This window comes from Bubalus kerabau, chromosome 5 (genome assembly GCF_029407905.1).
Source record: "Bubalus kerabau isolate K-KA32 ecotype Philippines breed swamp buffalo chromosome 5, PCC_UOA_SB_1v2, whole genome shotgun sequence".
NCBI lineage: Eukaryota > Metazoa > Chordata > Mammalia > Artiodactyla > Bovidae > Bubalus > Bubalus kerabau.
In genome coordinates, this window is record NC_073628.1 from 545,801 (window position 1) to 573,655 (window position 27,855).

The 27,855-nt window shown below is 59.3% G+C and overlaps 2 protein-coding genes and 1 long non-coding RNA gene across 7 annotated transcripts; 2 read left to right on the forward strand and 1 right to left on the reverse strand.

The window, feature by feature from the left end:
* The first annotated feature begins 3,856 nt into the window (after positions 1 to 3,856).
* Positions 3,857 to 9,900, forward strand: LOC129653539 (uncharacterized). Of its 2 annotated transcripts, none has more exons than XR_008715155.1 (4): positions 3,857 to 4,472; positions 4,552 to 4,642; positions 8,221 to 8,631; positions 9,620 to 9,900. It is a non-coding gene; the product is annotated as an uncharacterized LOC129653539 (long non-coding RNA). The 2 variants fall into 2 exon arrangements; XR_008715154.1 differs by having other exon boundaries at positions 3,863 to 4,472; positions 4,552 to 4,627.
* A 1,044-nt stretch (positions 9,901 to 10,944) lies between these two features.
* On the forward strand, positions 10,945 to 18,499 carry TALDO1 (transaldolase 1). The gene is made up of 8 exons (XM_055580444.1): positions 10,945 to 11,104; positions 14,263 to 14,386; positions 15,581 to 15,688; positions 16,027 to 16,158; positions 17,365 to 17,540; positions 17,651 to 17,848; positions 17,988 to 18,133; positions 18,299 to 18,499. Exons 1-8 carry the CDS (start codon positions 11,008 to 11,010, stop codon positions 18,329 to 18,331), a joined length of 1,014 nt encoding a protein of 337 aa, XP_055436419.1. The 5' UTR covers positions 10,945 to 11,007; the 3' UTR covers positions 18,332 to 18,499.
* Positions 18,500 to 19,843: 1,344 nt separating this feature from the next.
* GATD1 (glutamine amidotransferase class 1 domain containing 1) lies at positions 19,844 to 25,168 on the reverse strand. 4 transcript variants are annotated; one of them, XR_008714489.1, is made up of 9 exons: positions 25,054 to 25,168; positions 23,574 to 23,650; positions 23,182 to 23,287; positions 22,793 to 22,900; positions 21,741 to 21,835; positions 21,231 to 21,324; positions 20,981 to 21,092; positions 20,757 to 20,903; positions 19,844 to 20,470 (listed from the first exon to the last, which is right to left on the reverse strand). XR_008714489.1 is itself a non-coding variant. In XM_055580445.1 (8 exons), the coding sequence occupies exons 1-8, from the start codon at positions 25,115 to 25,117 to the stop codon at positions 20,897 to 20,899; spliced, it is 663 nt and encodes a 220-aa protein (XP_055436420.1). In that variant the 5' UTR covers positions 25,118 to 25,168; the 3' UTR covers positions 19,844 to 20,896. The 4 variants fall into 4 exon arrangements, 2 of the variants coding, with proteins under 2 accessions (XP_055436420.1, XP_055436422.1); XR_008714488.1 differs by having other exon boundaries at positions 20,721 to 20,903; XM_055580445.1 differs by having other exon boundaries at positions 19,844 to 20,903.
* Positions 25,169 to 27,855: the final 2,687 nt, after the last annotated feature.

Here is a 27,855-nt window from a genome sequence, read left to right on the forward strand (position 1 = left end):
AGTTTAGAGGATCAGCTGAGGAAAATGGCAAAGTTGATGTTTTCTGCAACTGTCTGTCATTGTTATTTCAAAAGAAAGAATAAATTTGGGTCTCTAAATTGTCACAGTTTTATTTTCTAATCGAGTAAATATGGATGGATAACACCCACAAGAAAAAAGTTCTTTGGGACCCTTAATAATTTTTAAGTGTGTAAAAGTGTCCTGAGGCCCAATAGCTTAAGAACTGCTGACACAGAATTTATGAGGAGACCAATGATAAAGGGCAGAGCCTGGGGAGCTGGGCAGCCCTGGACGGACTGGACAAAGCGAGGGGTGGTGTCCATGTTCCCCGGGGAAGCTGGGCTGCAAGCGTCCCTGGGCAGAGACTCAAACTCGGCCACCACGGGGAAAGGTGCGGGCTCACTTCCGCCTCTCAGACAGACAGAACAGGACGCAGGGGGAGGCCCAGTGCCGCCTGTGATGTGAGGGGAGGTCTGGGATGTCCCCAGAGGGCACCCCCAGGGCGTGGGGAGCGGGAGAGGCCGAGGCAGCAGAAGCCACAGGAGAGGCAAAGAGACGGGGTACTTGGGCTTCTGACCAAGCGACCACAGAGCGGGGCTTTCCGTGACCCCCCTCCTCTGATGGGATTGATTTGCTAGAGCTGCTCGCAGAATTCAAGAGGCCGGTTTACGTAGTAGATCGCTAGTTTATCATAAAGGATATTAAAGAGTATGAAAGAACTGCCAGATGGAGAGATACTTGGGCTGAGGTTTGGGAGAGTTCCAAACACAGGTGCTTCTGTCCCTGTGGAGTTTGGGGCCTGGCACATGGAAGCCTTCTGGATAGCCAAGCTAGATGCTCTCTGAACCTCCCTCTTTTGGGCTCTCATGGAGGCTCCACCCCTCCAATTGTGGTTGTTCACCCCCTTGTGGCCCAGGTGGTAAAGAGTCTGCCTGCGGTGCGGGAGACCCGGGTTAGATCCTGGGTCGGGACAGTTCCCTAGCAAAGGCAATGGCACCCCCCTCCAACAGTCTTGCCTGGAAAATCCCACGGGTGGAGGAGCCTGGCAGGTACAGTCCCTGGGGTTGCCAAGAGCCAGACACGACTGAGCGACTCCACTTTCACTTTCACCCTAGCGCTGGGCTTTCCTGGTGATTCAAATGCAGGAGACCCCTGTTCTATTCCTGGGTCAGGAAGATCCCCTGGAGAAGGGATAGGCTACCCACTCCAGGCGTCCCCTTCTCCTCCTGCCTTCAATCTTTCCCAGCATCAGAGTCTTTTCCAGTGAGTCAGTTCTTCGCATCAGGTGGCCAAAGTATTGGAGTTTCAGCTTCAGCATCAGTCCTTCCAATGAATATTCAGGACTGGTTTCCTTCAGGATTGAGTAGTTTGGTCTCCCTGCAGTCCAAGGGACTCTCAAGAGTCTTCTCCAACACCACAGTTCAAAAGCATCAATTCTTCAGCGCTCAGCTCCCATTCATTAGCCTATGAAATTACCCAGCCCATAAAAATGAACCACACCACATTTCAAGGAGTGCTGCTGCTGCTGCTGCTAAGTCGCTTCAGTCGTGTCTGACTCTGTGTGACCCCATAGACGGCAGCCCACCAGGCTCCCCCATCCCCGGGATTCTCCAGGCAAGATCACTGGAGTGGGTTGCCAGTTCCTTCTCCGATGCATGAAAGTGAAAAGTGAAAGTGAAGTCGCTCAGTCGTGTACGACTCTTAGCGACCCTATGGACTGCAGCCCACCAGGCTCCTCCGTCCGTGGGATTCTCCAGGCAAGAGTACTGGAGTGGGGTGCCATTGACAAAGCTGGAACAGCTTCAATGCAGAAACCAAGGGGTTTCGAATGCCCATGGATAAAGATTAGGGTTAGGGTTAGGGTTAGGGTTAAGCCCTCCGCAAAGGCCCACGTACGTGCTGGCTGTGGAGTATGTTTCTCTCTGAATAAATTCACTTCTTACCTCTCAGTCACTTTGTCTCTCACTGAATTCTTTCTGCAATGACACTCAAGAACCTGAGCTTCATTAGGTCCTGAAACAGGTTTGTGGTCTCAGTTGGAAGACAGAGGGTTTTAGCTGGGTTTGAGTCCCAGTCTGTACTAAATGGTCTCAGGACTGGCTTGGTGGTCCAGGGGCTGGGAGTTGGCTTTGCAGCACAGCAGATGCGGGTTCAGTTCCCGGTCAGGGAACAAGCGTCCCCCGTGCCTGATGCTCTGTGAACGCTGAGCCTCTGCACGAGCGGGGAGCCCGCGCTGCAGCGATCACCCTGCATGATGCAACGAGGGCCCTTCGGGCCACGACTGAGGCATATGGCAGCCAGATACATTGAATGAAATCAACAAAATATTTTTTAAAAAGTATCCACCTGCCAATTCAGGGATATGGGCCCAATCCCTGGTCCAGGAAGTCTCCGCATGCCACAGGATGACTAAGCCTGTGTGCCACAACCAAGGAGGACCCAGCCAGACATAAAGAAATAAAAAGATTAAAAGGACCAGACCTTGCACACAGGCCAATCTTGTCAGCAACCCCACCCTTCTGAAACTTTGCAGAAGAAGAATGCAAGACTGTTACTGCCTTGATCCTTATCACCTACGCTGGGGATACAGCCTCTCCCTACTCACCAGGGAGAGGGGCAGTTCTTTAGTGGCTAGCCTAATGTGTTTGCCCTTTGCTTGGCAAACAGAGCCACCCTTTCCTTCTCCAAAACTCTGTCTCCAGATTTCTGCTTGGCACTGGAGCACAGAGAGCCAAGGTTTCGGCAGCACTGGCCCCTCTGGGTCAGTCAGAGCCGGCCAGGCGGTCCCCGGAGAGCCTTTTCCCAGGAGCCCTGCCCCCACACCTCGCTCCTTCTGTGACCCTGAGGCTTTAGCTGTACCCCGGCCCCCTAAACTTACGTTTCAAACGCTGGCCCCGCACGACCCCCGTCTGGGTTTGTGTTAGAGCATCCACGTGGTGACGCGGTGCCTGTGGGTTCTCTGGGCTCCCCCTTTCTGAGCCACACCAACCCCTGAGAGTCAGTGGACGGGGCACCAGCCACCGCCCCACACCATCTTCACAGCTGGGGCCAAAAGCCCAGCCTCTCCTCCCAGCGGGACCGAGGCAAGTCTCAGAGACAGACCTTTGGGTGAAGTTGAAAAGGAGAGTGTCATTCTTTGCCAGGCGAGGGAGACACAGAGGGCTCATGCTTTGGAAAACTCTGTGTCTCCACCCTGGGACGATAGTGACTAAGAGGGTGTGATCAGCTTGTGGACATTCTTCTGATGGATTCGTGGTGAGGTAAGCAGGAGTCCACATCGTCACCCTTCAGGTCCAACTGGTCTGGGGTCTCCATGCTTGTGGGCAGCACGTCATCATTAATTGTTCATTTCTCCCACCTGGAGGGGGTTTCTGCCTCTGAAGAGCTCAAAGATGTAGTTGTCTGTATCCTGATGGGGAAACACAGCCCTGCCCCCAGGCTGCCCTTGACTGCTTGTTTCTCCTGGTCTCAATGGAAAAAAAAAAAAATCAATAACCAATCTAAAAATGAAATAGAAAAAAATGGTTTGAGCCAACCTGAGGATTATGACGCTGGAGACAGTCTTTGAGAAGCTGAGGACTGTCGTGCCCAGTCGAGGTCAAGGCAGGGTTACGAAAGCTTTTGAGACAAAGGTTACAGGACACGCGGGCAGTTTACACAACTCAGATCCGCAGCACAGAGGGTGACTCCACAAGATTAAGAAGGGATGTTGGCCCCTAAGGAGGTTAGTGCACACTCACCCCGCACCCAGAAGGGGGTGGGAGCTCAAAAGTGGAGAAAAGTTTCATCACTACATTTTTCTTGTCATAAAATGTGAACTATATTTCATCACGAGATTGGGAGAAATGTCTGGTGTTCCCTGAGACAGCACAGTGTCAGGGGCCAGGTGCGTGGACACCTCCCTCCTGGCCCGAGTTCTGCAGCTCCTGGAAGTGACCGTGGCCCCCAGAGCCCCAGCCCGGCCAGACCCCCTCCTCCTGCCCAGCCCAGCGCCTCGCCTCCGCCAAGTTGCATCAGCTGTTCTCAGCCCTCGGGAACCTCAACTGTGCTGAAGACCTGACTGAGGCCAAGGGGGTGAGTGCTCGCCAGAGCACAGCCGGGGTGGGGCCTCCTGCAGGCAAAAAGCCCCCTCCTTCCCCTGGAGTTTCCCACTTTTCTCCCCTCCCCAGGGTGGGGCCCATATGGGCAGAAGGCAGAGAGAAGCACCCAGTGGACTCCACGCCCAGGGGCTGCCTGACAGGCCACGCCCCACCGCTGTGCGACCTTCCACCCCAGGACACTTACGTGCATGTGTGCTAAGTCACTCAGGGTCTGACTCTTTTCAACCATATGGACTGTACCCCGCCTGGCCCCTCTGTGCCTGCTATTCTCCAGGCAAGAATACTGGAGTGGATGTGTTGCTCAGTCATGCCCAACTCTTTGTGACCCCATAGACTGTAGCCGCCAGGCTCCTCTGTCCATGGATTCTCCAGGTAAGAACACTGGTGTTCTTCTCCACGGGGTCTTCCCGACACAGGGGTCAAACCTGTCTCATGTTCTCTGTATTGGCAGCCGGGTTCCTTACCACCAGCACCACCTGGGAAGCCCCCTGGGACACTTATATCGGGAACCAGTGGACACCAAGCAGGTATTGTTTGTGAGGGTTTGTATTTTGTTGCGTTTTGTTAATTGTCTACACTGAGTGACCACTACCCCTTAAAAATGCAGCGCCAGTGTTCTCAGAGCCTGCCCTGCACCACCATCGGCGAGGCTCCCTGGGCAGCCAGAAAGCAGACTGCTCAGAAAGTTCCTGGACGGAGAGACTCCCCAGTGGTCCCGGGGTTAGGACTCCGCACCTCCAATGCAGGGGCTTCAGGTTCCATTCCTGGTTGGGGAACTAGGGGTGAGCACTGCAAGTAGAGAGCCACACGCTCTGGAGCCCGAGTGGCACAACTGCAGAGAAGCCGGGGCGCCTCAGGGAAGAGCCCGCGAGCCCGACCAAGACCGATGCAGCCAAAAATAGATCAGTTAAGGACAGAAAGAAAGCTCCCCCCGGAGCGGATGATGCTGGTCCTGCCTCACCCTGAAACCTCGGCTGTAAAACGCTCCCATCACCCAGACAGTCTCCTCATCCCTTCTGAAACCCAGAAACCTGGGGGCCTGTCGGGCACAAAAGCCCCTCTGCGTCCCTCACTTCCTGTTTGTCGAAAAAGGGTCTAGTCTCCCAGCCCCTTCCTGAGTCCAAAGAGCAGGGACAGGCAGCTACTAATCGCAGAGGTGAGGGAAACAAGGGTAAACAAGAGAAGCAAAGACAATAGTTGAGGATAAAACAGCCCCAGCTGCTCCCACCGGGATTCTCTGCGCTGTCCTTCAGGAACCAAGGCACCGCCCGCCCGGTGGACGGTGAGACTTACAGACCACAGGATGGCAGACTCCAGGGCGACTGCAGCCGGGGCTGACGGCAGGCTCCTGAGACGTTGAAACCCTTCGCCTCAGACTGGGGCTCAAGCCCACGTGACCAGGACTCGGACCCAGACTAAACCCGTGGTCTCCCAACTAAGACTGCACATCTGGTCTTAGGACTTAATGAGGCTCATGTTCTCTGTGTCTCAGCACGGGGAATTCAGTGAGAAGCCAGGTGTTAGGCAGGAAGTGGGTTTATTAACATAGGACATGTGTAAAAGATGCAGTTGTGGCGGGGAGGGAGTTCTGTCCAAGGATTAAGTGGGCTACAATTCTGTAGTCAGAGGGAAGGGAAGAGGAGATGACTGTCCTGCGCAGGTAGACAGGAGGCTTGCCTCACCAGCTCCTCCTTTGCATCTGGCAGGAGACTGACCTTGTGAGGTCAAAGTAGGACTATCATAGTGATTATTCAAGTCTGTAGAAGGGTGGTGACATTGTTCTTTCACCTGACAGCCTGGATCACTGTTGTTCAGTCACTCAATCGTGTCTGACTCTTTGTGACCCCGTGGACTGCAGCACACCGGGCTTCCCTGTCCTTCACCATCTCCCAGAGTTTGCTGAAACTCATGTCCATTGAGTCGGTGATGCCATCCAACCATCTCATCCTCTGTCGCCCTCTTCTCCTGCCTTCAATCTTTCCCAGCATCAGGCTCTTTCCAATGAGTCAGCTCTTCGCATCAGGTGGCTAAAGTATTGGAGCTTCAGCTTCAGTCTCAGTCCTTCCAATGAATATTCAGGGTTGATTTCCTTTAGGACTGACTGATTTGATCTCCTGCAGTCCAAGGGACTCTCAAGAGTCTCCTCCAACACCACTGTTTTAAAGCATCAATTCTTTGGCACTCAGTCTTCTTTATGGTTCGACTCTCACATCCATACATGGCTACTGAAAAAACCCTGGCTTCGACTATATGGCCTTTTGCTGGCAAAGTGCTGTCTCTGCTTTTTAATATGCTGTCTAGGCTGGTCATAGCTTTTCTTCCAGGGAGCAGCGTCTTTCAATTCCACGGTTACAGTCACTGTCTGCAGTGATTTTGGAGCCCAAGAAAATCAAAGTGTCATTGTTTCCATTTTTTCCCCATCTATTGGCCATGAAGGGATGGAACCGGATGCCATGTTCTTAGTTTTTTGAATGTTGAGTTTTAAGCCATCTTTTTCGCTCATCTCTTTCACTTTCATTAAGAGGCTCTTTAGCTCCTCTTTGCTTTCTGCCACTGTTGATCTACCAACTTCCCTGGTAGCTCAACTGGTAAAGAATCTGCCTGCAGTTCGGAAAACCTGGGTTTGATCCTTGCCTGGGTTGGGAAGATCCCCTGGAGAAGGGAACAGCTACCCACTCCAGTATTCTGGCCTGGAGAATTCCATGGGTTCACAAGAAATGGACAAGACTGAGCAACTCACTTTGCCCAGTGGCCACAGGACTGGAAAGGGTCAGTTTTCATTTCAATCCGAAAGAAGGGCAATGCCAAAGAATGTTTAAACTACCACACAATTGCACTCATCTCACATGCTAGCAAAGTAATGCTCAAAATTCTCCAAGCCAGGCTTCAACAGTACGTGAACCATGAACTTCCAGATGTTCAAGCTGGATTTAGAAAAGGCAAAGGAACCAGAGATCAAATTGCCAACATCCATTGGATCATTGAAAAAGCAAAAGAATTCCAGAAAAACATCTACTTCTGCTTTATTGATTACACCAAAGCTTTTGACTGTGTAGATCACAACAAACTGGAAAATTTTTAAAGAGATGGGAATACCAGACCACCTGACCTGCCTCCTGAGAAATCTGTATGCAGGTCAAGAAGCAACAGTTAGAACCAGACATGGAACAAGAGACTGGTTCAAAATTGGGAAAGGACTACATCAAGGCTGTACACTGTCACCCTGCTTATTTAACTTCTATGCAGAGTACATCATGCGAAATGCCACGTTGGATGAAGCACAAGCTGGAATCAAGATTGCAGGGAGAAATATCAAAACCTCAGATACACAGATGGCACCACCCTTATGGCAGAAAGTGAAGAGGAACTAAAGAGCCTCTAGATAAAAGTGAAAGAGGAGAGTGAAAAAGCTGGCTTAAAACTCAACACTCAAAAAACTAAGATCATGGCATGCAGTTCCATCACTTCATGGCAAATAGATGGAGAAACAATGGAAACAGTGACAGACTTTATTTTCTTGGGCTCCAAAATCACTGCAGATGGTGACTGCAGCCATGAAATTAAAAGACGCTTGCTCTTTGGAAGAAAAGCTATGACCAAAGCAGAGACATCACTTTGCCAACAAAGGTCTGTCTGGTCTAGTCAAAGTTATGGTTTTTCCAGTAGTCATGTATGGATGTGAGGGTTGGACTATGTAAGGTATAGTTCGGGCTGAGGTGGAAAAGGAAAGACGACCTCAACAGAAGTAGGTTACTTTTATTCAGGCAAGGAGCAGCCTTGCCTGAATAAAAGGACAGTCAGCCTAAGGACCAGGCTGAGCGCAGAGAGGGATCAGGGAGGCTCCATATTTATAGGGAGGTTTGTGGAAGCGAGAAGGGAAATGTTAATCAGGCGGGATGTTTTGGGTATTCTTTAGATGAGATGGCATTTGTAGTCGGGCAGGGGGTGATAAGTCTTCTGGGCAGGTGTAAGGGTTGGAAGGTTTCTGGACAGGGGCTGATAAGTCCCAGATGGATGCAACCGGCCTGGAGCCTCAGGGCGGGACCTAAAGTCTTGTTTTGTTTTCTCCAAAGTTAGATGATTCAGCAAGGGCCTTTGAGACTGTTGTTTTCTTTTCTAGGCCCAAAGACTCCTTCAGACTATAAAGAAAGCTGAATGCAGAAGAATTGATGCTTTTGAACTGTGGTGTTGGAGAAGACTCTTGAGAGTCCCTTGGACGGCAAGGAGTTCAAACCAGTCAGTGCTAAAGGAAATCAGTCCTGAATATTCACTGGAAGGACTGATGCTGAAGCTGAAACTCCAATACTTTGGCCACCTGATGTGAAGAGCTGACTCACTGGAAAAGACTCTGATACTGGGAAAGATTGAAGGCAGGAGAAAGGGACAGAGGATGAGATGGTTGGATGGCATCACAGACTCAATGGACATGAGTTTGAGCAAGCTCCAGGAGTTGGTGATGGACAGGAAAAACTGGTGTGCTATAGTCCATGGGGTCGCAAAGGGTGGGATACGACTCAGCAACTGAACTGAAGTGAGTGGCTCACTTTTATTTTTTTCATTTGCTTTCTGCCATTAGGGTGGTTTTGTCTGCGTATCTGAGGTTACCGATATTTCTCCCTGCAATCTTGATTCCAGCTTGTGCTTCATCCAGCCTGGCATTTCGCATGATGTACTCTGCATAGAAGTTAGATAAGCAGGGTGACAGTATACAGTCTTGATGTACTCCTTTCCCAATTTTGAACCAGTCCGTTGTCCCATGTCCAGTTCTAACTGTTGCTTCTTGACCTGCATACAGATTTCTCAGGAGGCAGATATGGTGGTCTGGTATTCCCATCTCTTTAAGAATTTTTCAGTTTGTTGTGATCTACACAGTCAAAGGCTTTAGTATAGCCAATGAAGCAGAAGCAGATGTTTTTCTGGAATTTCCTTGCTTTTTCTGTGATCCAACAGTCAGTGGGGAGGTTTTTCTGTGTATAAAATGCAGACACAGGGTGCACAGTGCAGGAGAGAGGAGGCCAAAGGGCAGAGAAAATTTTTTATGTTTATATTTTTCTTGTCTTCCCATAAAATGTGAATTTTATTTCATACTTCTAAACTTAGTACTACTTCGCTAGGAGGGATTCCCAGATGTGGTTCCCAGGGTCAATGGCCTGTCCTGGGCTCTGGATCCACAGGAGAAAATGAAACCACAAGCCTGATTTCAGCCCCTCCCCAGCCTCCAGGCCCACCCAACCTAGGAGGGCTTGGAGCAGCTGCCAGGCCTGAGGGTGATGCTGTGCAGGGTACTGTAGGGGTCCTGGGCATGACGCCTCTATGTCCCCATTTCTTTTATTACAGGAATCAGCTTTCACCCAGCCTCTATGACCTTCCCTGAGTTTCAAGTAGATTTAAGTAGTTGTTCTTAGGGAAGGGAGGGGATGTGAGAACAGGGAGAAAAAACAGTCAAGGGCAGTCTTGGGGCAGGGTCCTGTTTTCCCTTCAGCAGACAGACATAACTATATCTTTGAGCTCTTCTGCAGACGCTGAAGCTTCTCCAAGTGGAGAAGTTAACTGTTAATGATGGCATGCTGCCCACAAGCATGGAGACCCCAGATCAGCTGGACTTGAAGGTTGATGATGTTGACTCCTGCTTACCTCACGAACCTATTAGAAGAATGTCCTCAAGCTGATCACACTCTCTTTGGATAATTAATATAAAACTTGTCACTGTCTTCCCCAAGCTGGGACACATGGTCTTGAGGACAGGGGCCGCTGTGCGCCTCTTTGCCTGGTAAAGCAATAAAGCGATCCATCTCTTCTCGCTGCTGTGGTTTAGTTGCTAAATTTTCTCCAGCTCTTTGGCACCCCATGAACTGTAACCCACTAGGCTCCTCTGTCCATGCATTTTCCCAGGCAAAAATACTAGAGTAGGTTGCCATTTCCTTCTCCAGGGGAGCTTCTTGACCCAGGCATTGAACCTGTGTCTCTGGCTTGGTAGGTGGATTCTTTACCACTGAGCCCCCTGGGAAGCCCAATCCTTTTCTACTTCACCCAAAACTCTATGTCACCGAGATTGGATTCCACACCAGAGTACAGAGAAGGTGAGATTTCGGCCTCAAGGACAGAACTTGTACCCTGGGTGCCCCTGGCTTCAGGACGGCCGGGGGGCGAGGGGCGGCGACCCAGACTCCCAGACCCAGGCCCGCATGCCCAGGGCCCCTTATGGCCTCCTGAGGCGGAGGCTCAGATGCAGAGTCTCAGGTGTCCAGGTTTCTCTGAGACTCCGCTTGACCGCGGCCTGAAGTCTCAGCCTTAACCCCTTGATGCTCGACGACCCTCACTCCAGTTGCCGCTGCAAACGACAGAGGAGGGAAGTGAGCCGGCGCGCCGTCGGGGACCACGCAGCCCTGGGTGTGCTTCACTCCGGGGGGAGCTCCGCCGCGGGGACGCATCAGTCCAGGGAACTAATCACGTCCACGCCCCGGAGGCGCCCCGCTGCAGGGGGTGCACGCTCCTGGAATCACGGCCCCCAGGGACGCGTCGTGGAGGCGGGAGCGCCTCTCGGGGGTGCATCGCTCCCTGGAAACCATCCGGGGGCTGCATCACCAGAAGGATGTGCGCCCCTCCGGCATAACCACGTCTGGGGGCATACCGCCCGGGGGACTCAGGGCCCAGGGGACTCAGCGCTCCGGGGCGCCGCCCCGGGGCACGCCGCCCTGGTGAGTACAGCTCCTGAGGCGCGGCTCCGGGGGACTGGGGCTGCCTCGGGGGCGGGGCGCCGCTCCGAGGGGTGGGGCGCCGTCTCGGGGGCGGGGCCCCGTCGGTGCCGACACGCAGGACCGCCCTCCCGCGCCGCGCCCGGATTGGCTGCGGCTGGGGGCGGGGCCCGCGGGGCATTGTGGGTCCCCCGCTCGGTCCGCCGCTCGCCATGTCGGGCTCCCCGGTGAAGCGGCAGAGGATGGAGAACGCGCTGGACCAGCTCAAGCAGTTCACCACCGTGGTGGCCGACACGGGCGACTTCCACGGTGAGGCCGCGCTGGCCCCCGAGCTCATGGGGCGGGCCGGGCAGCAGTGAGAGACTTCGGGCGCGCGGGGCGCCGGCCCGCCCGGCGGTGTGGGGAGGCGCGGGAGGGCCCGGGAGCGCGGACGCGCGGCTGAGGGGCGCAGGGGCGGCGGCGAAGCCCGGCCACCCGGCTTCCTGGGCCGGGAAGTCCGTCCCCCTCCTCCTTGGTGCCCCTCTCCCTCGCCCCCCGTCCCCGCTTCGTCCCTTGTCCCCCCTTCGGCCCTGCTGTTCCCCGACCCACTTCTCCCTTGCTCTCGGCGCCCCGTGCTCGGCCCCCTTCACCGTCGGCCGGGGCGTGGGTGCCTCAGGACCCGAACGCGCGGGGCCCAGCGCCCCCGTCCTCTGCGCTGCTGGAGCCCGCGGTGACCGTCAGTGGGTCAGGGGACGGTGTCCCAAGTACTTAGATTTGGAGAGCGATTCCTGGTCCGCCGTGGAGATGCGAAGCACTTGTGGTCACACGGGGCAGTTTCGTTGCGCGAATGTTGAGCAGGAACATGAGTTAGTTTTGGGCCCAGAAAGGCCAGACTCTGCGAATGACACCGCCTGCTTTTGAAACCCCGTGTTGCGCACACTTCCCACCCCTGCCCAGGGGACAGCTGCACGCTGGTGACCATGGCCGCGTGCGGGCCAGTTAGACGTTCACCGCCTGGGACCAAGGAGCCCCGGGGGTACAACCCCACTCACTGCAGGGGGGCAAGCAAAGCTTGCTCCAGGTCTGGGTTTTCCTGGCTTGACTCATCTTCCTGGGAGGGAACTGGGGGGCTTGGCCTTCCCATCGTCTGCACGGAAACCCACACTAGGTGAACCTCCATTCACATCCTCTGTGAACCATGAAGGTTGTCAGAGAAATCGTGAAATGTTCCGTGCTGGGAGTGCTCCGGGGCACACGGTAGGGAAGGGACTTCCTCGTTTCTGCTTTCTCATGGTGACTTGAGAAACAGGCTTTATTTCCTCTTTGGTAAGAATAAGACTCTATCTCACAGAGCTGAGGAAAATGAGTAAGCATATTTGGCTGCTTAAATATAAACGCTGGAGATGGTGATGGGCTTGAGTCCAACCTGTACATTAAACCAGCTGACAGAAGGTTCCCTCCTGGTCAGAGCTGGGGGCCCTGGGAAATTCCAGCTCTGGCTGACCTTTGAGGCCACCGGCTTCTTCGCACCCGTCCCTTCCTGGTCCAGGCCTCTGGCAGTGCCTCACCAGGACAGAGGGTCTGGGGTCTTTCTGCTCCTTTTTGGTTCTAATTTTATTTATTTTTGGCTGCACTGCTTTGCATGGGCTTTTCTCTAGTTGCGGCACGCGGGGGCTGCGCTCCCGCTGCAGTGGAGGGCTTCTCACTGTGGTGGTCTGTCTTGTGGAGCACGGGGTCTCGGGCTCAGGGGCTTGATACTTAGGGCTCGAGGCTCAGTAGCTGTGGTGCACCAGGACTAGTTGCCCCAGGGCGTGTGGGATCATCCGGGCCCAGGGACCGAACTCACGTCCCCTGCAAGGGCAGGCAGATTCTTACGCACTGCATCACTGGGGAAGTCCTGGTTTGCTCCTTCTTAGTGTGGAGGATTTCTCATCTTTGCTGAGTCTGTGTTGTTTTCCTGTTGGGTTTCACTGGGCAGCAGCTGCAGGCTGGCTGGTCCTCAGGTTAACTAACCCGTGACCTCCTCAGTGTAGGCCCAGTGTGTCCAGAGGGGTCTTGGGGAATGCTTGCTCTATGTTCTCCTCTTTGGAAACATTGAAACCCAAGTGCTGACATTGAAGATTGCTAAGTGAGTGTTAGTGACTTTATTTAAAAATACATTTATTGATGATGTGTACAGTACACTAGGTGTGTGTTAGTTGCTCAGTTTTGTCCGTCTCTTTGTGACCCCATGGACTGTAGCCCACCAAACTCCTCTACGGAATATTGGAGTGCGTAGCCAGTCCCTTCTCCAGGGGATCTTCCCAACCCAGGTATCTAACCTGGGTCTCCTGCATTGTAGACAGATTCTTTACCAACTGAGCTACCAGAGAAGCCCATATATATCTAAATCTTACATAGTTGTAATTTCAGTTTTACGGTCACTTTACGAACTGAAGGGTCTTGCCTTTGGGGCGTCATAAACCTCTTTGAAAATAAGTCAAAGCTGTGGCTGCTCTTCCCGCTCCATGCCCCATGCCAGGTTTTATATTCTGTTAAGGGTTCCTGGAGCCTGAAGCCCATCTGTTGACCCTAGATTTTGTTTTTAATTTTGTTAAAAGTCAGCTTTATCAAGGTAATATCTTCAGCGCATTACACTGGGTTTCACACATTTGTGTAAGCTCCACTGCAGAGCGTGCTTTCTTAACTTGTTGTTTTGAAATAACTAATAGACTCCAGGAAGTTGCAGAATTCGCCTGTCAGGTCCCACGAATCCTTTTGCCATCACCTCCCTGGGTGTTCTGTGTGGCCGCGGTGTGATATCAGGACAGGGGCCTTGGTGCCAACACGGCGCTGTGAACAGGCTGCAGACCGGCCCTGTGTTCCCTGGTTTCCAGCTGCACAGAGGAGGGGTCGTCCTTTGTGGCGGGTTCTTAGAGCCACCAGGACGGGCAGGATACAGCTGTTCCTGGCCCCTGAGAGCCACCCCCTTCCCTCTTTTCCATCTCTGTGGTTTTGTCATCAGAAGATACTTCGAAAATGCTAGCTTGCCAAATCAACTTACTGAACTGGCTAATCCTGGAAGCTGAGTTTTGATGAACTTGAGCTCAGCACTGCCCTGTGACAGCCGGGGCCTCGAGACTTCTTGGAATTCCCGCGTGGTTATCAGGAAGGAACAAGTGTGTTAAAAGAATAGTTTGAAGGCCCGTGTCCAGCCCCTCCACGGCTGACCTGGGTGCCAGTACCTGCGGACGCCGTCGGTCTCCTGGCCGCCTCCCTCCTTGCTCCTTGGTGCTGGGCAGCTCTCGGCTCTTGGCACGGCTGCTCACTGGCTTAGTCTCCAGGTTTCCTCCCTGTGCTCAGCTGCCTCTTGGCTAGCCTTCCTGCATGAAGTGTGGCCGCGCCCTACTTGGCTCTGTCCCTGTGTTCAGGGCTTTCAGGGGTCATCTCAGGTTTCTGGGTGGAAGCGGGCACTCCACTGACCCTTGCTTCCCACAATTACTTCCCAGCCATCGACGAGTACAAGCCCCAGGATGCCACCACCAACCCGTCCCTGATCCTGGCTGCGGCACAGATGCCAACCTACCAGGAGCTGGTGGAAGAGGCCATTGCTTACGGCAGGAAGCTGGGCGGGTGAGTGTGGGGCTGTGGGCGCTGGCCGGGTCTGCTTGCTTCCCTCCCCTGAGGTCAGTTCGCCAGTGTTTTAGGCTCCAGGAAGGAACGCTGTCCGCTTCCTTGCGGGCATCACCCATTGGGAGTAAACAGCTCACTGAGTTTTGGTGGCAGGAGCGTGTGGATGGCACCCGAGTCCTCCCCCCGCCGTAGTCTGTGTCCTCAGCCCTGGCGGCCGTGGAGCTGCTTTCTGGCATTTTGTTACCTTCTGATAGTCTTGTTGGAGCGAGAGTCACGGTCTCAGTGCGCAGTCCGGTTCATTCTGATGCACTCACGTATACAGTGGTGCAGCCACGGTCCAGTCCGACAATGTTCTCGCCTCCTAGAACGTTCTCTTGTGCCTTCACCTGCAACCACAGACTGGTTCTTCTCTCCATAGACTCGCCTTTGCTGGGTATCATTTTAAATGTTCATCTGGGTGGTACCGCTCAGCTGAGAGTGGGCTCGCAGGAAACAGTGGCCCCTGGCAGGAGCTGTGCCCCTGGCAGGAGCTGTGCTGGGCTGGCCTGTCCCTCTCTGGTGCCCCGTGTGCTGAGGTCAGCCGTGTGCAGGGGTGGCAGTCATGCCCTGGGCCTGCCCTGCCCCCCGCCGTGCACCCCGTGCTGGCGGCTCCCTCCCTTCTCGATGCTCCTGGAATCGGTGACGAGGCAGTGCCCATAGTGATCAGTAGACTGGCCCTGCTCTCAGGCCGGAGATCTTTCCGGTCCATCTTGGAGCCGCACTGTGCCCCTTATTCATCTGCCCAGGCAGCTTCAGAGAGGTTGGGAACTGTGTTTTGTTCAAGCCCCCAAAGATGGCAGGGCTCGGCTCTAAGGATGGAGACACTGGGGATGAGGCGGCCGTGGCCGCGCCCGTGTGAGCACCTCAGTGCCCGAACCGGCCGTGCCACTGGGGAGAGGGCGGGTGTGCTCAAGCCCAGCCCCTGGTCGGGGAGCTGAGGGGTCCCACGAGCTGTGTGCTGTTGCCGAAATCTAAAAAGAAAAAAATGGGTAAGGTGGTAAGTTTTCTGCTGTGTGTTTTATCACCACTTTGAAAGGTTTTTAAGAAAAACAGACGGTGGGAAAAGAATTTGGGAAGCAGGTAACAATTTTTGCAGAATCCTGTACATTTAAAAGTAAGAAGCTTCTAACCTAATTTTTTCCCTTGGAATTTCAGGTCACAAGAGGAACAGATTACAAATGCTATTGATAAACTTTTTGTGTTGTTTGGGGCAGAAATACTGAAGAAAATTCCAGGCCGCGTATCCACGGAAGTGGACGCCAGGTAAGGCCTCAGGCCCACGGGTGGGGGTCAGGTAAGGCCTCGGGCCCACGGGTGGGGGTCAGGTAAGGCCTCGGGCCCACGGGTGGGGGTCAGGTAAGGCCTCGGGCCCACGGGTGGGGGTCAGGTAAGGCCTCGGGCCCACGGGGGGGGGGGTCAGGTAAGGCCTCGGGCCCACGGGGGGGGGTCAGGTAAGGCCTCGGGCCCACGGGGGGCTCAAGAGCAGCAGCTGCTGTTGTTCGCAGCTCCCCACGCGGTGCCGCGCGCTGCTGTGGGCGCCTGGCCTCTGCTTGCGTCTGCCCCACTCAGCCGCTGCAAGCCGGGCGCCCTGTCCCCTGCAGGCTCTCCTTTGATAAGGATGCGATGGTGGCCCGCGCCCGGCGCCTCATTGAGCTGTACAAGGAGGCTGGGATCAGCAAGGAGCGGATCCTGATAAAGCTCTCATCCACCTGGGAAGGAATTCAGGCCGGAAAGTAAGTGTCCCCGTGAGCATGGAGCTGCTGGGGCCTGTGCCCATCCCAGCTAGGCCCCTCGGGCAGTGGGCCTGCGCAGTGCCGCCGGCAGAGGTGTCGTCTGCCAAGGACAGAGTGGGAGTCGGCTCCCCCCAAGCACCCTGGGTGCGGAGGGGGCGGGTGGGCGTGGACAGGACGCCGCCCTGGTGCCCAGGCTCGGCTGTCCTGGGAGCGCCTGGCCACGCCCACGGATCCCTGTGTTGTTGCGCCGCGCACCTTCTGCCTCTGAACGCTCCCGAGGGACAGGGCCGCGCCACACGTGGCCTTCGTGTGTGGCTTCCCTTGCTTGGCTCACGTTCCAGGTTCACGCGCGCCACGCCTGGGTCCCCCTTAAGGAGGTCTCCCTGTGTGTGTGCACACCTTCCAAGCACATCCTCCCGGGGCACATGGCTGCCCGTGTCGGGTAACGCTGAGCGTGTGCTCGGGGTGGTCTCCTGTGGGCACACACCAGCGGTGGAGTTACTGGCCCAGTGCTCATGGCCTTGGCCACCGAGGCGGCCCTGTGCCCCCAGGGCTGTGCTTCTTGACCGCTTCCCTGTGGCCTGGCAGCGGGGCACCTCTGGAACCATCCACTGGGACAGGAACTCGGCTGGCAGGTGGTAGAGCATGGCCAGGACCCCCTTCTCATGGTCAGCCCTGACGTGTCATCTGGGGGAAGGGCTTTCTGCAGGCTGACCCAGAGGGCAGGCGGGGGCCGTGGGGCCAGTGAGGCTGTGGGACTGAGGCAGGACGGTGCTGTGGTTGGAGCCGACTCCATGATCTCCAGCCCAAAGATCCCTTTTTTTTTGGCTGTGCTGGGTCTTCTCGGCTGTCTGGCTTTTCTCCAGGTGGGAGGGTGGGCGCTCCTCACTGTGGCGGCTCCTCTTGTGGAGCGCAGGCTCTGGTGCCCCGGGGCACGTGGGGTCTTCCCTGACCAGGGACTGAACCCGTGTCTCCTGCACTGGCCCAGCGCAGAGGTTCTGTGACGAGGGGAGGACTGTGTCTGCAGCTCTCGGGGGCCTCTCACCTTGGTCCCTGTTCTGAAATGCGGGTCTGATGAGGTCTGGTTGCCCACAAGCTGCTGGCCTGAGCTCGCCCTGGTGAATGTTCCACAGTTACTCACGAGGGTGGAGCGACCCCGCCCCTGCCTTTCGGGGGCTGACCCATGCGCTCGTTCCATCCTCGCAGGGAGCTGGAGGAGCAGCACGGCATCCGGTGCAACATGACGCTGCTTTTCTCCTTCGCCCAGGCTGTGGCCTGCGCCGAGGCCGGCGTGACGCTCATCTCGCCCTTCGTGGGCCGCATCCTTGACTGGCATGTGGCCAACACGGACAAGAAGTCCTACGAACCCCAGGAGGACCCCGGTCAGTGGCCCCCTGGGCCGGGGCAGAGGGGTGCTGTGTTGCGTGCTCCCAGGGGGCCCCAGGACGGAGGGTTGGGCGGCACGGATGGCAGCTCTGGTGTGTCCCCCCAGGAGTGAAGAGCGTCACCAAGATCTACAACTATTACAAGAAGTTCGGCTACAAGACCATCGTCATGGGTGCCTCCTTCCGCAACACGGGCGAGATCAAGGCCCTGGCTGGCTGTGACTTCCTCACCATCTCGCCCCAGCTCCTGGGGGAGCTGCTCAAGGACCACAGCAAGCTGAAGCCTGTGCTCTCGGCCAAAGCAGGTAAGACCGTCCCCTCCCGCCTTCCGCCGCCTCGGGCTCCCCAGGCACCAGTGCCTTGGTCCCTTGAGGCTGTGGAACCTGGAGCCTCGGGGCGGGCTGCCTCCACCCCTGGGCGAGGCTCTGAGGCTCTGCTCCGCAGCCCAGGCCAGTGACCTGGAGAAGATCCAGCTGGACGAGAAGGCCTTCCGCTGGCTGCACAACGAGGACCGCATGGCTGTGGAAAAGCTCTCTGACGGGATCCGCAGGTTTGCCGCGGACGCGGTGAAGCTGGAGAGGATGCTGAGAGTGAGCGCCGGGGCCACGGTTGGGACGTGGGCAGGAGGGGTCATGGGCGGGTAGGAGGGGCCCATGGGCGGGGCTGCTGTCGGGAGGGCCCAGGGCCGCAGGCCTGGCCAAGGGCGGGGTCGGGGCAGCCTGCTGGGCGCACCAGCTCACACCATTCGTTTCCAGGAACGAATGTTCAGCGCAGAGAATGGAAAATAGCGCGGCACCCGAGGCTGGACCACGGATCTGTGCGTCTCTGAATTGGGGCCTAATTGCACGTGCTTTGTGATGAATCTTGGATTTTTTTTTACTAATTGGAGCGGGGACGAATCATAGATTTCTGATTTATGTAAAAATCTGCTCAGCGCATTAAAGCCCTCACTTTTCCTTCCTGTCTGTCTCCTTCCCGGGGCCTGATGAAGGCGGGATTAGGTCGGCAGCCCCACGGGGACCCCGTCAGTGGTGACAGCCCCTTGCCTGCTGCTGGGCAGTGACCCGAGAGCTTTGACTCTGAAGGCGGGGACCCCCAGGCTTCTAGGCTGTTCCTGCAGAGCTGGGCAGGGGTGTGCTGCCCTGGCGGAGAGGCCTGCTGTGGGGACACCCGGCTCCCCTGCCTTGGCCACGCTGCCCAGACTTTGCTCTAGCCCAGGTTCCTTTGGGGTTGGTGGTGCCACCTTGTGGGGACAGCTTAACGTGTATGGGCCTCATGCCCGAGCACAGGCGAGCAGCTTGTGCGGATGCTTCGCTGCACCATTTGGGCTTGGCGGTGGGTGGTGACAGGGGTCCACAGGGGAGCCCCTTTCTCTCCCTGCGACCAGCCTGAGTTCCTGAAACAGTGAAGGGGGGTCGGCGGGGGCGGGAAGGCAGGGTCTGGGGGGATGGCCTGGGAGCAGGACGGGGTGGCTGGGTGTCCAGGTCTGCACCAGGGGAGCCAGATGTTGGGACGGGCCTGCAGGACACACCTCAGGTCTGGATGTGCCCACCCCCCTCCCTAGGGGCCCTGCCAGGCCGGGCTTGTCCCCCATAGCTCCCTGCAGGGGAGCAGTGCCCCTGGGAGTGGGGCTGTGGAGCTGCCCTCCCCAGAAGCAGGAGCAGTGCTGGGTGGACAGGGCTCAGGGCAGGCGCCACGTGGGCCACGCTGCCAGTGTGCTGACAGGTCGGGGCTTCCCCAGCCCCCCACAAGCTGCCTCGCCAGCTTGGGTCAGAGGGCCGCGGCTTCCTGCAAGCCCCCAGCAACACCCCAGACTCCCTGCACTGAGCTGGTGAGCAGGCTGTGCCCTAGGAGGTGGAAGTCGCTTGCCATGCCGCCTGGCCCGGGGCCTCGGCGCAGACAGCAGATGCAGCTGACACGTGAGGCCCGCAGCCAGCGCCGTGGGACACACCGGCCCCCGGCCCCCACAAGCAGCCGGTCCACCGAGACCCTCCTGGACGTCCCATCGGGTGTCCTGCACTGTGCACGACGTGAAAACTATCCACTAATAAGAACGCTCCTTTGACGGAAGCTACGACTCATCGAAAAAAACACCCAGACGCCCACACACCGTTTTTGCGGACTTGGAGCTCAGGGTCTGTTTTCAACACTGAGCATGTGGGAAATCCCAGGGGGCCTCTTGCTGGGCCCTGGGCCTGGAGACCTGGCCACGTGGGGCCAGTGAGGAAGGCTGGGGAGGGCCCCACGGGAGGGGCCCAGCCCGCAGAGCCCACCCAGGTCAGGTACGGACACTCAGAAGATGCCCCTAAGGCGTCATCATTTTTCTCTTTATTTGCATTACCATTTTAAAAAACGCTTTTGTCCAGCCAGGTCCATCACCAGCTGGTGCCACATGTGGGATGGCTGGTGAAGGGGCCCAGGCCCGGGGTGCGGAGGCCAGCAGGTGTCTGGAGCCGCTGGCAGAGAGGGGTACGTGTAGGGCATGGCCTGGTCTGCGGCGCTGGGGCTGAGGCGCCTGGCTGCCTCCCTCCTCCTCCCTTCCAAGGGGCTAGCCAGGGCAAAGCCAGGCTGAGAGAAGGAGACACGTAGGGCAGGGCAGCTCCAGGGCCCCACTGTGGGCCACAGGCCGGGCGGGCGCCCTGAGGAAGCTGGAGAGCACCCAGGCTGCACTGGAGTCCGCTGGCTGGGCAGCCACCTGGCACCCAGGACCGTCCGCCACCCCAGGCCAACTGGCCACACTCCAAGAGGAGCTCAGGGCTCTGCCACGTCCACCCCAAAGCAGGCCTGGCCGTCAGGACCTGGACACCACTTGGCAGGGTGGCCCTGTGCTGTATCCACGAGCTTTTCTCCCAATGTTGGAAGGGATGTGGAGACGCCGCAGTGTCCACCTGAGTCCACCCTGGCCTTACGTGGGGTTGCCATCGTGTCTGAAACAGCATGCCAGGCCAGCGTCAGGGCGAGGGCCCTCCCCTCCTGCCCCCACCAAGGCCCAAAGGGGTGGGGAGACCACAGGGAGGCCAGGAACAGGACCCCGGGGTCCTGGTCAGCAATCGCCCTGGATTCCAGGAAGGCTCTGCGTCCCCCCGGGACCCCACAGCTGACTGTGGAGCACTCGGGGTGCTCGGGGCCCACGGACAGCCCGCTCAGCACTCCCCGCCCCTCCCCGGGGAGACCCACCACAGTCACCGGCTCGGTCCGCCCCCCAAGGCCGACCCATTCAGGGAGGATCCTCAGAGCCCCCCAGCAGTTCCACCAGGGGCCAGGCAAGCTGGGTGTCACGAGGCAGGGTCTCGGGGGACACCCAGGACATCTGGAGGTGGTGGCATCTGCTTGGGGCCTGGCCCGGGGCCTCCTCACTTCCTGCGGGGTAGATGCCAGTTCAGACAAAGGGCTGGGCATCAGGCGGGGTCCCAGTGCCACCTGCCACGGCCCCTCACCGGCTGCCACAGAGGAAGAGCAGGTTCTGCACGGCAGGGATGGTGGAGTTGGCGTTCTGCCCGGTGACCAGGTGGCGGTCCAGCACCACATGCATGGCGTCAGGCTCGCTGGCTGCAGGGGACCCGAGCGCCAGGGCTTCAGGCCGTGTGCAGGGCGGCCCCGAGACCCCGCCGCCCCGCCCCGCCGTCCCAGCTGGGGCTTGCGACCAGGGTCCCCACGGCCCTCTGGACGCTCAGCCCAGCCGCTCACCACTGAAGCAGGCCCCCGCGTCCTTCATGAAGTCCTCCACGACCAGGGGCAGGTGGGCGAAACCCGGCGCCCGCACGAGCTCGTACACTGAGGGCTGTGGGGCCGGGGCAGTGCCCAGGGTCAGGGGGCCATGCCCCCCCCAGGGGCTGCCCATGGGGAGGGGTCCACAGCAGGGGCGAAGCTTCCTGGGTCTTCCCCGGCATCAGGACACGGGGCCACCAGAAAGGTCCAAGCAGGTGAGCTCAGAGCCGAGGGTCAGGCACGGAGCCCGACAGGGCACGGAACCTGACAAGGGGGTGCTGCAGTGCCCCCAGAGGAGCCCCCCCAGACCTGCCCCAGGACCCACGAGCAGTCACCCACTCAACAGGCCTCAAGAGACCCCTGCTGCAAGCCCCCTGCCTTGCGCTGGGGTCCGAGTCCTGACTGGGCCAACAACTGCTGCCCCCCGGGGGCCCCGCCCCCACAGCTCCTGCACCGCCACCCTGCCCGTCCGTCCATCCGTGCACTCACCCCGGTGACGCTGTAGCCTTGGAACACCCAGGACCTGTCCTCGCTGGTGGCGCAGCAGAGGGCGGCCACACCGTGGCCCACAGCGCAGATGGGTTCTGTAAGCAGGGCCAGCGCCAGCTTGACGCCGCAGCTGCCCAGGCCCCAGCGACACCCCCACCTCCCCAGCCCTCCCACACAAGACTGGGGTTTGTTCAGAGCTCAGATCCCCTCAAGCTGTTCAGGGGCTGAGAGCCAGGGTCTGCGGGAGGAAGGCGGCTGCTGGGTCCACCCCTCACACGGGAGTACCACCCTCTGCCCGTCAGAGCCGCCTGACCCGGCCTCTGGGCAGCGCCTGGAGCCCCCTCCTCCGAATGCAGCGGATGGGGGGCAGGGGGACCCCAGCCCTCCGCTCAACCCCAGGCTCCTGGCCCCAAGCCCCGTCTCAGAGGGCAGGCTGGCACAAGTGCGTTCCCACGGCTGAGTGCCCGGACAAGCACTGCCCATGGACAGGAGGCCTCGTTTCCACCAACAAAGGACGCTGTGTGCAGCCTTGGGTTTGCCCGCTCGTCTCGACGCCAGGCCAGGGCAATGCGCCACGTCCCCTCGGAGCAGACACGTCTCCTCAGGGCAGTTTTCCCAGCCCCCTGCCCCCCCCCACCCACAAACCCCACCAAGAACCAAGCCAGCATCCTGCCTGCCCATCTTGTGGGGGCGGGGTTCCCAGCCCACAGCCTCCACGGGGACCAGGCTGAGGTACCACAGGGGCAAGTCGGGGGCCGGTGGTGGAGGGATGCCCACCTTCGTGTGTGTGTGTGTGTGTGTGTGTGTGTGTGTGTCACACGCACATGTATACATGCTGGGTATACCTGTCCACTTACTGGTCAGGACCATAGTGCTCCACACTGACCCTAGGCAGCTCCTGAAATGACTCGGCATTCCCACCAAAACCTGAACCCCAACGACGCCCACGAACACCAGCTCCCACACCCCCGTCAACCACTCCTCCCTGTTGGCGCGGTCCCATCTTCCATGAATCTCATACCGCCCCCCAGCCCGGGCCCGAGGCCACCTACTGCTCTCAGAGTGGAAATGCTGCAGGATGCGAGCCAGGGACCCGCTGCTGGCCAGGTCCACCAGGGCCCCAGGACAGCTGGGGATCAGCAGGGCGTGGTAGCGGGCACCTGGGGGACCACAGCCCTGTCAGTCACGGACGACGAGGCCAGCAGCCGGCTCCTCTCTGCTCCTGCTGCCCCCACCGGCTAAGGCTCCTAAGGCCCGCAAACCACCTGCGTGCCCGCCAGCTCCCTCCCCCGCTGGGAGCTCTGGTCACCGCACGGGACATGGCCCAGATGGTCACAGTGCTCCATGGCAAGCCCCAGAATGCTCCAGGAATTCAAGAAAGCAGTTTGGGGTCAGGACCCAGCAGGAACCGCACTCCCCAAGGCCCTCCCAGGCCCCACACCGTCAATGGACTCCAGCTTGGCGGGGCTGGCGTAAGCTTTGAGGCGGAAGTCCTGCACCCAGCGCGCGTTGCTCTCGTTCACGTCGACGAAGTCCATGGTCTTCCCCTGTGGGAGCCCAGAGGCCAAGGGTCAGCACCTCACCCCCTGCTACTGGCATATGGAGGCTCCAGGAAACTGACAAGGGCTGGGACTGCCAGCAGCCCCTCGGGACAAAGACACTGTCAGCCCAGCCCCTCAGCCCCTGCTGGCCGCAGTCTCCGCCTGTCGAGTGGAAGCAGGTGTCCCAGGCACCTCTGGGGAGGCTCTCAGTGCAGTGTCCCTGGGGTCCCGGCCCCGTAGGTCCCCCCAGGAATGACGTCACTCTCCTGGAGACACGGGGGGCCGGACTCACCCCAGGGGTGGCCACTTGCAGGTTGAAGGCAGCGCTGGCCAGCGTGAAGCAGTGGAGGAAGGACTGGGCCGACACGCCTGCGAGAAGACGCAGCCCAGTGGGTTCAGGGCTTCTCCCGGCCTGGACCACCCTGGGGAGCAGCCCTTCACCCCACCTCACCCAGGGCCCACCCCGCACATGGCTGGGGCAGCAGTTGCAGCCCCCTGGTACCCTCATCCCCTGAAAGGGGTCTCTCTCTCTCTCCCGAGCCTGACCACTACAGGCCTTTTCCAGAAGGAAAACCCAAGTGTGAGGTTCCCTAACACTCCATCACCAGGGACGGAGACCCACACACACCCGCCGATTTCAGCGAGAGGGGGGCAGTGATAGAGGCCTGTGGCTCTGGAGGCGGGGCCGTGGCCTGTGTCCTAGGGGAAAGGGGTGCATGCGGGATTGGGCGGTGGGCTCCTTCCCTCACAGAGGTCCTGGGTCCTGCACGCCACTCCAGCCCTGGCGCTGTGCCCCACCCTCTTCTCTGTGGACCCAGGGGGAAGGCTCCCCGCTTCTGGGGGCTGAGGCTCCATCACAGACACCTGCTTCTAAAGGGACCTGATCTGCATCCTTCCGCCTTTAATCAGGGGACCCCATCCCTGAACCTCATCTTGGACCTCATCCCTCTCCAGTCTTGCGGATCAGTACATGCACACGGTAGATAGTCTGCATATCTGGCAAAGGCAGTCTCCCCAGGGCTGCCCGGTTCCTCCAGCCCCTTCTACCCTACCTGCTTTGGCCCAGGGTCCCCTGAAGGGCCTACTCATCCTGCCCACAGAGCCCAGCAGCCTTTCAGAGCTGTGCCCCCAACCCATGTCCTCAACACCCTCCCCGGGGGCACACCCAGGCCGGCGCACCCCTCCTCACCATTACCCTGCTCCCAGCAGTCACCCACGACTCCAGGACTGAACCCCCCTCTCAGTGGCTCAGTCTTGATTTCTCCACGGGGGGTGGTGCCCCTCAGTGTCTCCGTCCTGGGGGGCAGCTCAGGGGCCCCGCCTGGGGCTCAGCACACTGCGACCCCGTGACCCGCTGCCCTCGCTCCCCCGCCCACTTGGGCAGCAGCTGAAGTCAGGCCGGAGGCAGGCTCCGGAGCGGGACCCCGGGACCCGCCTGGGCGCCCCGCCTCCCCGCCGATCGACCTCCTCGCGGAGGCCGAGGCGCCCGGCGCCCCCGGCTGCCGGCCCTGAGCACCCGAGGCCTCGGCCGAGAAGCGGCGCTCGTGGCGCGGGGCCCGGCCGCCCGGCTCCGCTCGCACCTTCACCCGGGACACAGCCGGGGGGCGCGGCCCGCGCACCGCAGGGCCCCGGGACAGTCCCCCACCGCGTCCCCGGGCGGCGGCCAGGTGCACTGGCCAGCCCGCAGCGAGCACCGCCGCGGGCCGCTCTCCACCGAAGCCCGGCTCGGGCGGGAGCGCTCGCGGCCCCGACCCCGCCCTTGCGAGCCTCACCTTCCGCGGCGCCGCTGGCCACGAGGAGGCAGGCGGGCCGGCTCGGGAGCCGCTCGGACGCCATGGCGGGATTGCGGGACTGCGGGGGGCCGGCACCACTGCGCGTGCGCGGGGCGGCGGGGCGCGTGCGCGGGGCGGCGGGGCGCGTGCGCGGGGCGGCGGTGCGCGCTTCCGGGCGCGGTGACGCGCCGCGCGGCCTGGGGGCGGGGCTGAGCTTCGCTGGCCCCGCCTCCTCCCACCCCCAGGTGGAGTTCGGGTCCGATTCCGGGTCAAGTCCGCCGCCAGCCGCGGGCAGCTGAGCTCTTGGACGCGTTCCCGGACAGCGTCCGCGTCGTGGCCCCGGGGATCCTGCAGAGAGGTCTGAGCTGGGCCGCGGGACCGCAGCTGCACGGAGCACACTCCTAGCCCGACCCCCGCTCGTGGTCGGGAACACGGTTCCTGACCCTCCCGAAACCGAGGTCGAGGCCGTGGCCCAGCCTGCAAGGAATGCGTCCCGCGTGGCATTTGGCAACTTGCAGGACATGGCAGCGGTGGTGGCATGCGGCCTCCCCGTCCAGAATCCTCATTCTGGGTCCGGCGGTGGTCTGCCTGTCAGTGTCGGCCCCTGTCAGTGTCCAGGGGGGCGGACACCCACAAGATGACCTGTCAGGGCGATTGAGGTGTCCCCCGGGTGGGCTAGGAGTCTCACTGCCCCTTCCTGAGCAGGTTCTCATACCAGGGAGCGGCCCCTACCCTCACATGGGAGGGGGCAGCGGTGAAGAGGTGCCTGTTACTCAGGCCTGGCCCTGAGGCCAACACCTGGGCCAGATGGCCAAGCGCACCTGGGCATGATGGTGGGTGCTGCAGGAGGAGTGACTGGCAGGTGTCCGCTCTTCTGAGGGCAGGTGCAGGACCAGAAGAGCCAGCAGCCCAGGCCAGGTGACTGTCTCCTGGTCCATCGCTCAGTCTAGAGGTGATAAGAAGGGGCTCCCCTTCAGAGCCCCCCATCCCATCCTGCTGAGCCCCCTCCCACAGTTGTTACCCTGGGTCACGCCTGAAGTGTCAGCTCACCTGCCTCCCCCTGGGCATCACCTACAGGCTATGCAAGTTCCTGATCATCAATAGTGAGTGCCCAGTGGAACAGTAGAAGGTAGGGGAGGCCTGGGGGCTGGGCACTAGGGCTCTGCTGTTGGGGTTGTGACGCCCTTGAACCTGGGCTCTTACAGTTGTTTGGGCCCCCGAGGCACAAAGTCCCTGGGGACCAAAGGTCATGTTTTCCTGCAACAGCGTTTCATTCCTGTCCCTAGAACCTGCTCACCCTGGAAGCCAAGAACGGGTGACTGGGGGGCCATTTCTGGGGGACTTTCTGCCCGGTGGGGCTGGCCAGCGCCTCAGGTCTCCTCTGCTTTCTCCCCTGGCAACTTCCTCTTTTCAAAGCACATCTGAGCCTTTCCCTGGGAGCCATTTCACTTCCTATTTCTATCTCCCGAATGCTGAAACCCATCTCTCTGCCCATCAAACTCCTAACCATCCCTCAAAGCCCACGGGCACCAAGGCACTGTCTACCCAATACTCCCTTTCTGAGAACACCCCATGCAAGGACTGCCCTGAGTGCCCCTTTGTTACCCCAGTCGGCCTGCTGGGTGGACCTCCCATACAGGGACTTGGGATTGAGGCTCTCTCAGGGAGGATGTGTCATGGGCAGCCCAGCTTCCCAGACAGGTAGCAGAGGGGCCCAGGTCCCAGCCAGGAAGCATCCCTCTTCCCATCAGGGGCCAAGCTTCTCAGCTCCGGGCTCTCTTTTGGCTGAGGTTGGGCTGGGAGGCATCCATAGACTTAGATCCCAAGCACCTGTGGGTTGTGCTGCAATGGCCCTAAACCTAGGACTGCTGAGGCCGTGGCCGCTGGCTGGGAACGGGGTCCCTGCGCCTGGAGCGGGAGCGTCGGCAGGACTACTGACCCCAGGCTGCCAGGCAGTGGCGTTCTGTGGCCTGGCGTGGGGTGACGCAAAAGGGAGGCAGGCATCCCAGTCTGGCCTATCCCAGGGCCCAGGACATCAGGACAGGGAGCGACAGAGGCCTGGGAGGGTCCAGAGGAGCGTCTGAAGCGGATTCCCCGCAAACACACCTCCAGGTCCCACAGAGCTGGACGGGCAGCCGGCGTGGGTCCCAGGGGCGTCTCCTGAGCTCTCTCTGCAACACAAGAGGTGTGCCCTCCCCTCCAGCCAGGACAGGGGCTGCTCTCGGGGGGCAGGTGGCGGCATGGGGCTCTTGTCTGCTCAGCGGCCCTCTGACAGCCAGCGCGGCTCCACGGGCTGAAGGCCCCGAATGGGAAGCACAGGCATGGTGGGGTCGGTCACTGGGAAGCCGGGAGCCTCTGCCTGCCTGCCCTTTCACCTCCCTGAGGGCAGGGAGCCATGGCCAGGGCGGGGCTGAAGGCCCAGGAGTCCAGGCCCGACTCGGCATCCACGGGATGGTCCAGAGCAGCGGGTCGCTGGCCAGCTCTGCCCTCCCCAGGCCTCTGCTACTCTGCCCTGGTGGAGGAAAAGAGGTTCTGGAGGCCCCTACCTGGCCTGAAGCACTGGCCCAGCCCAGCCCTGGATGCACCAAGAATGAGGTCCCAGGTCCCCAAAAGGGAGCTGCACACTCTCGGGGGAGGAGAGGGTGCTAGAGAGGAAAGCAGCCCGGACCCCACAGGCACCTTCTGCATCCCTGTGCGGTGACCCCACGTGCGACCCAGCTTACCCTGCCCGCCCCGCCCACGGGGTCTCTGTCCCTGGACATGCTGCTACCGTCTGAGTTCTGAGTCCTTGTAAGCCTGCGT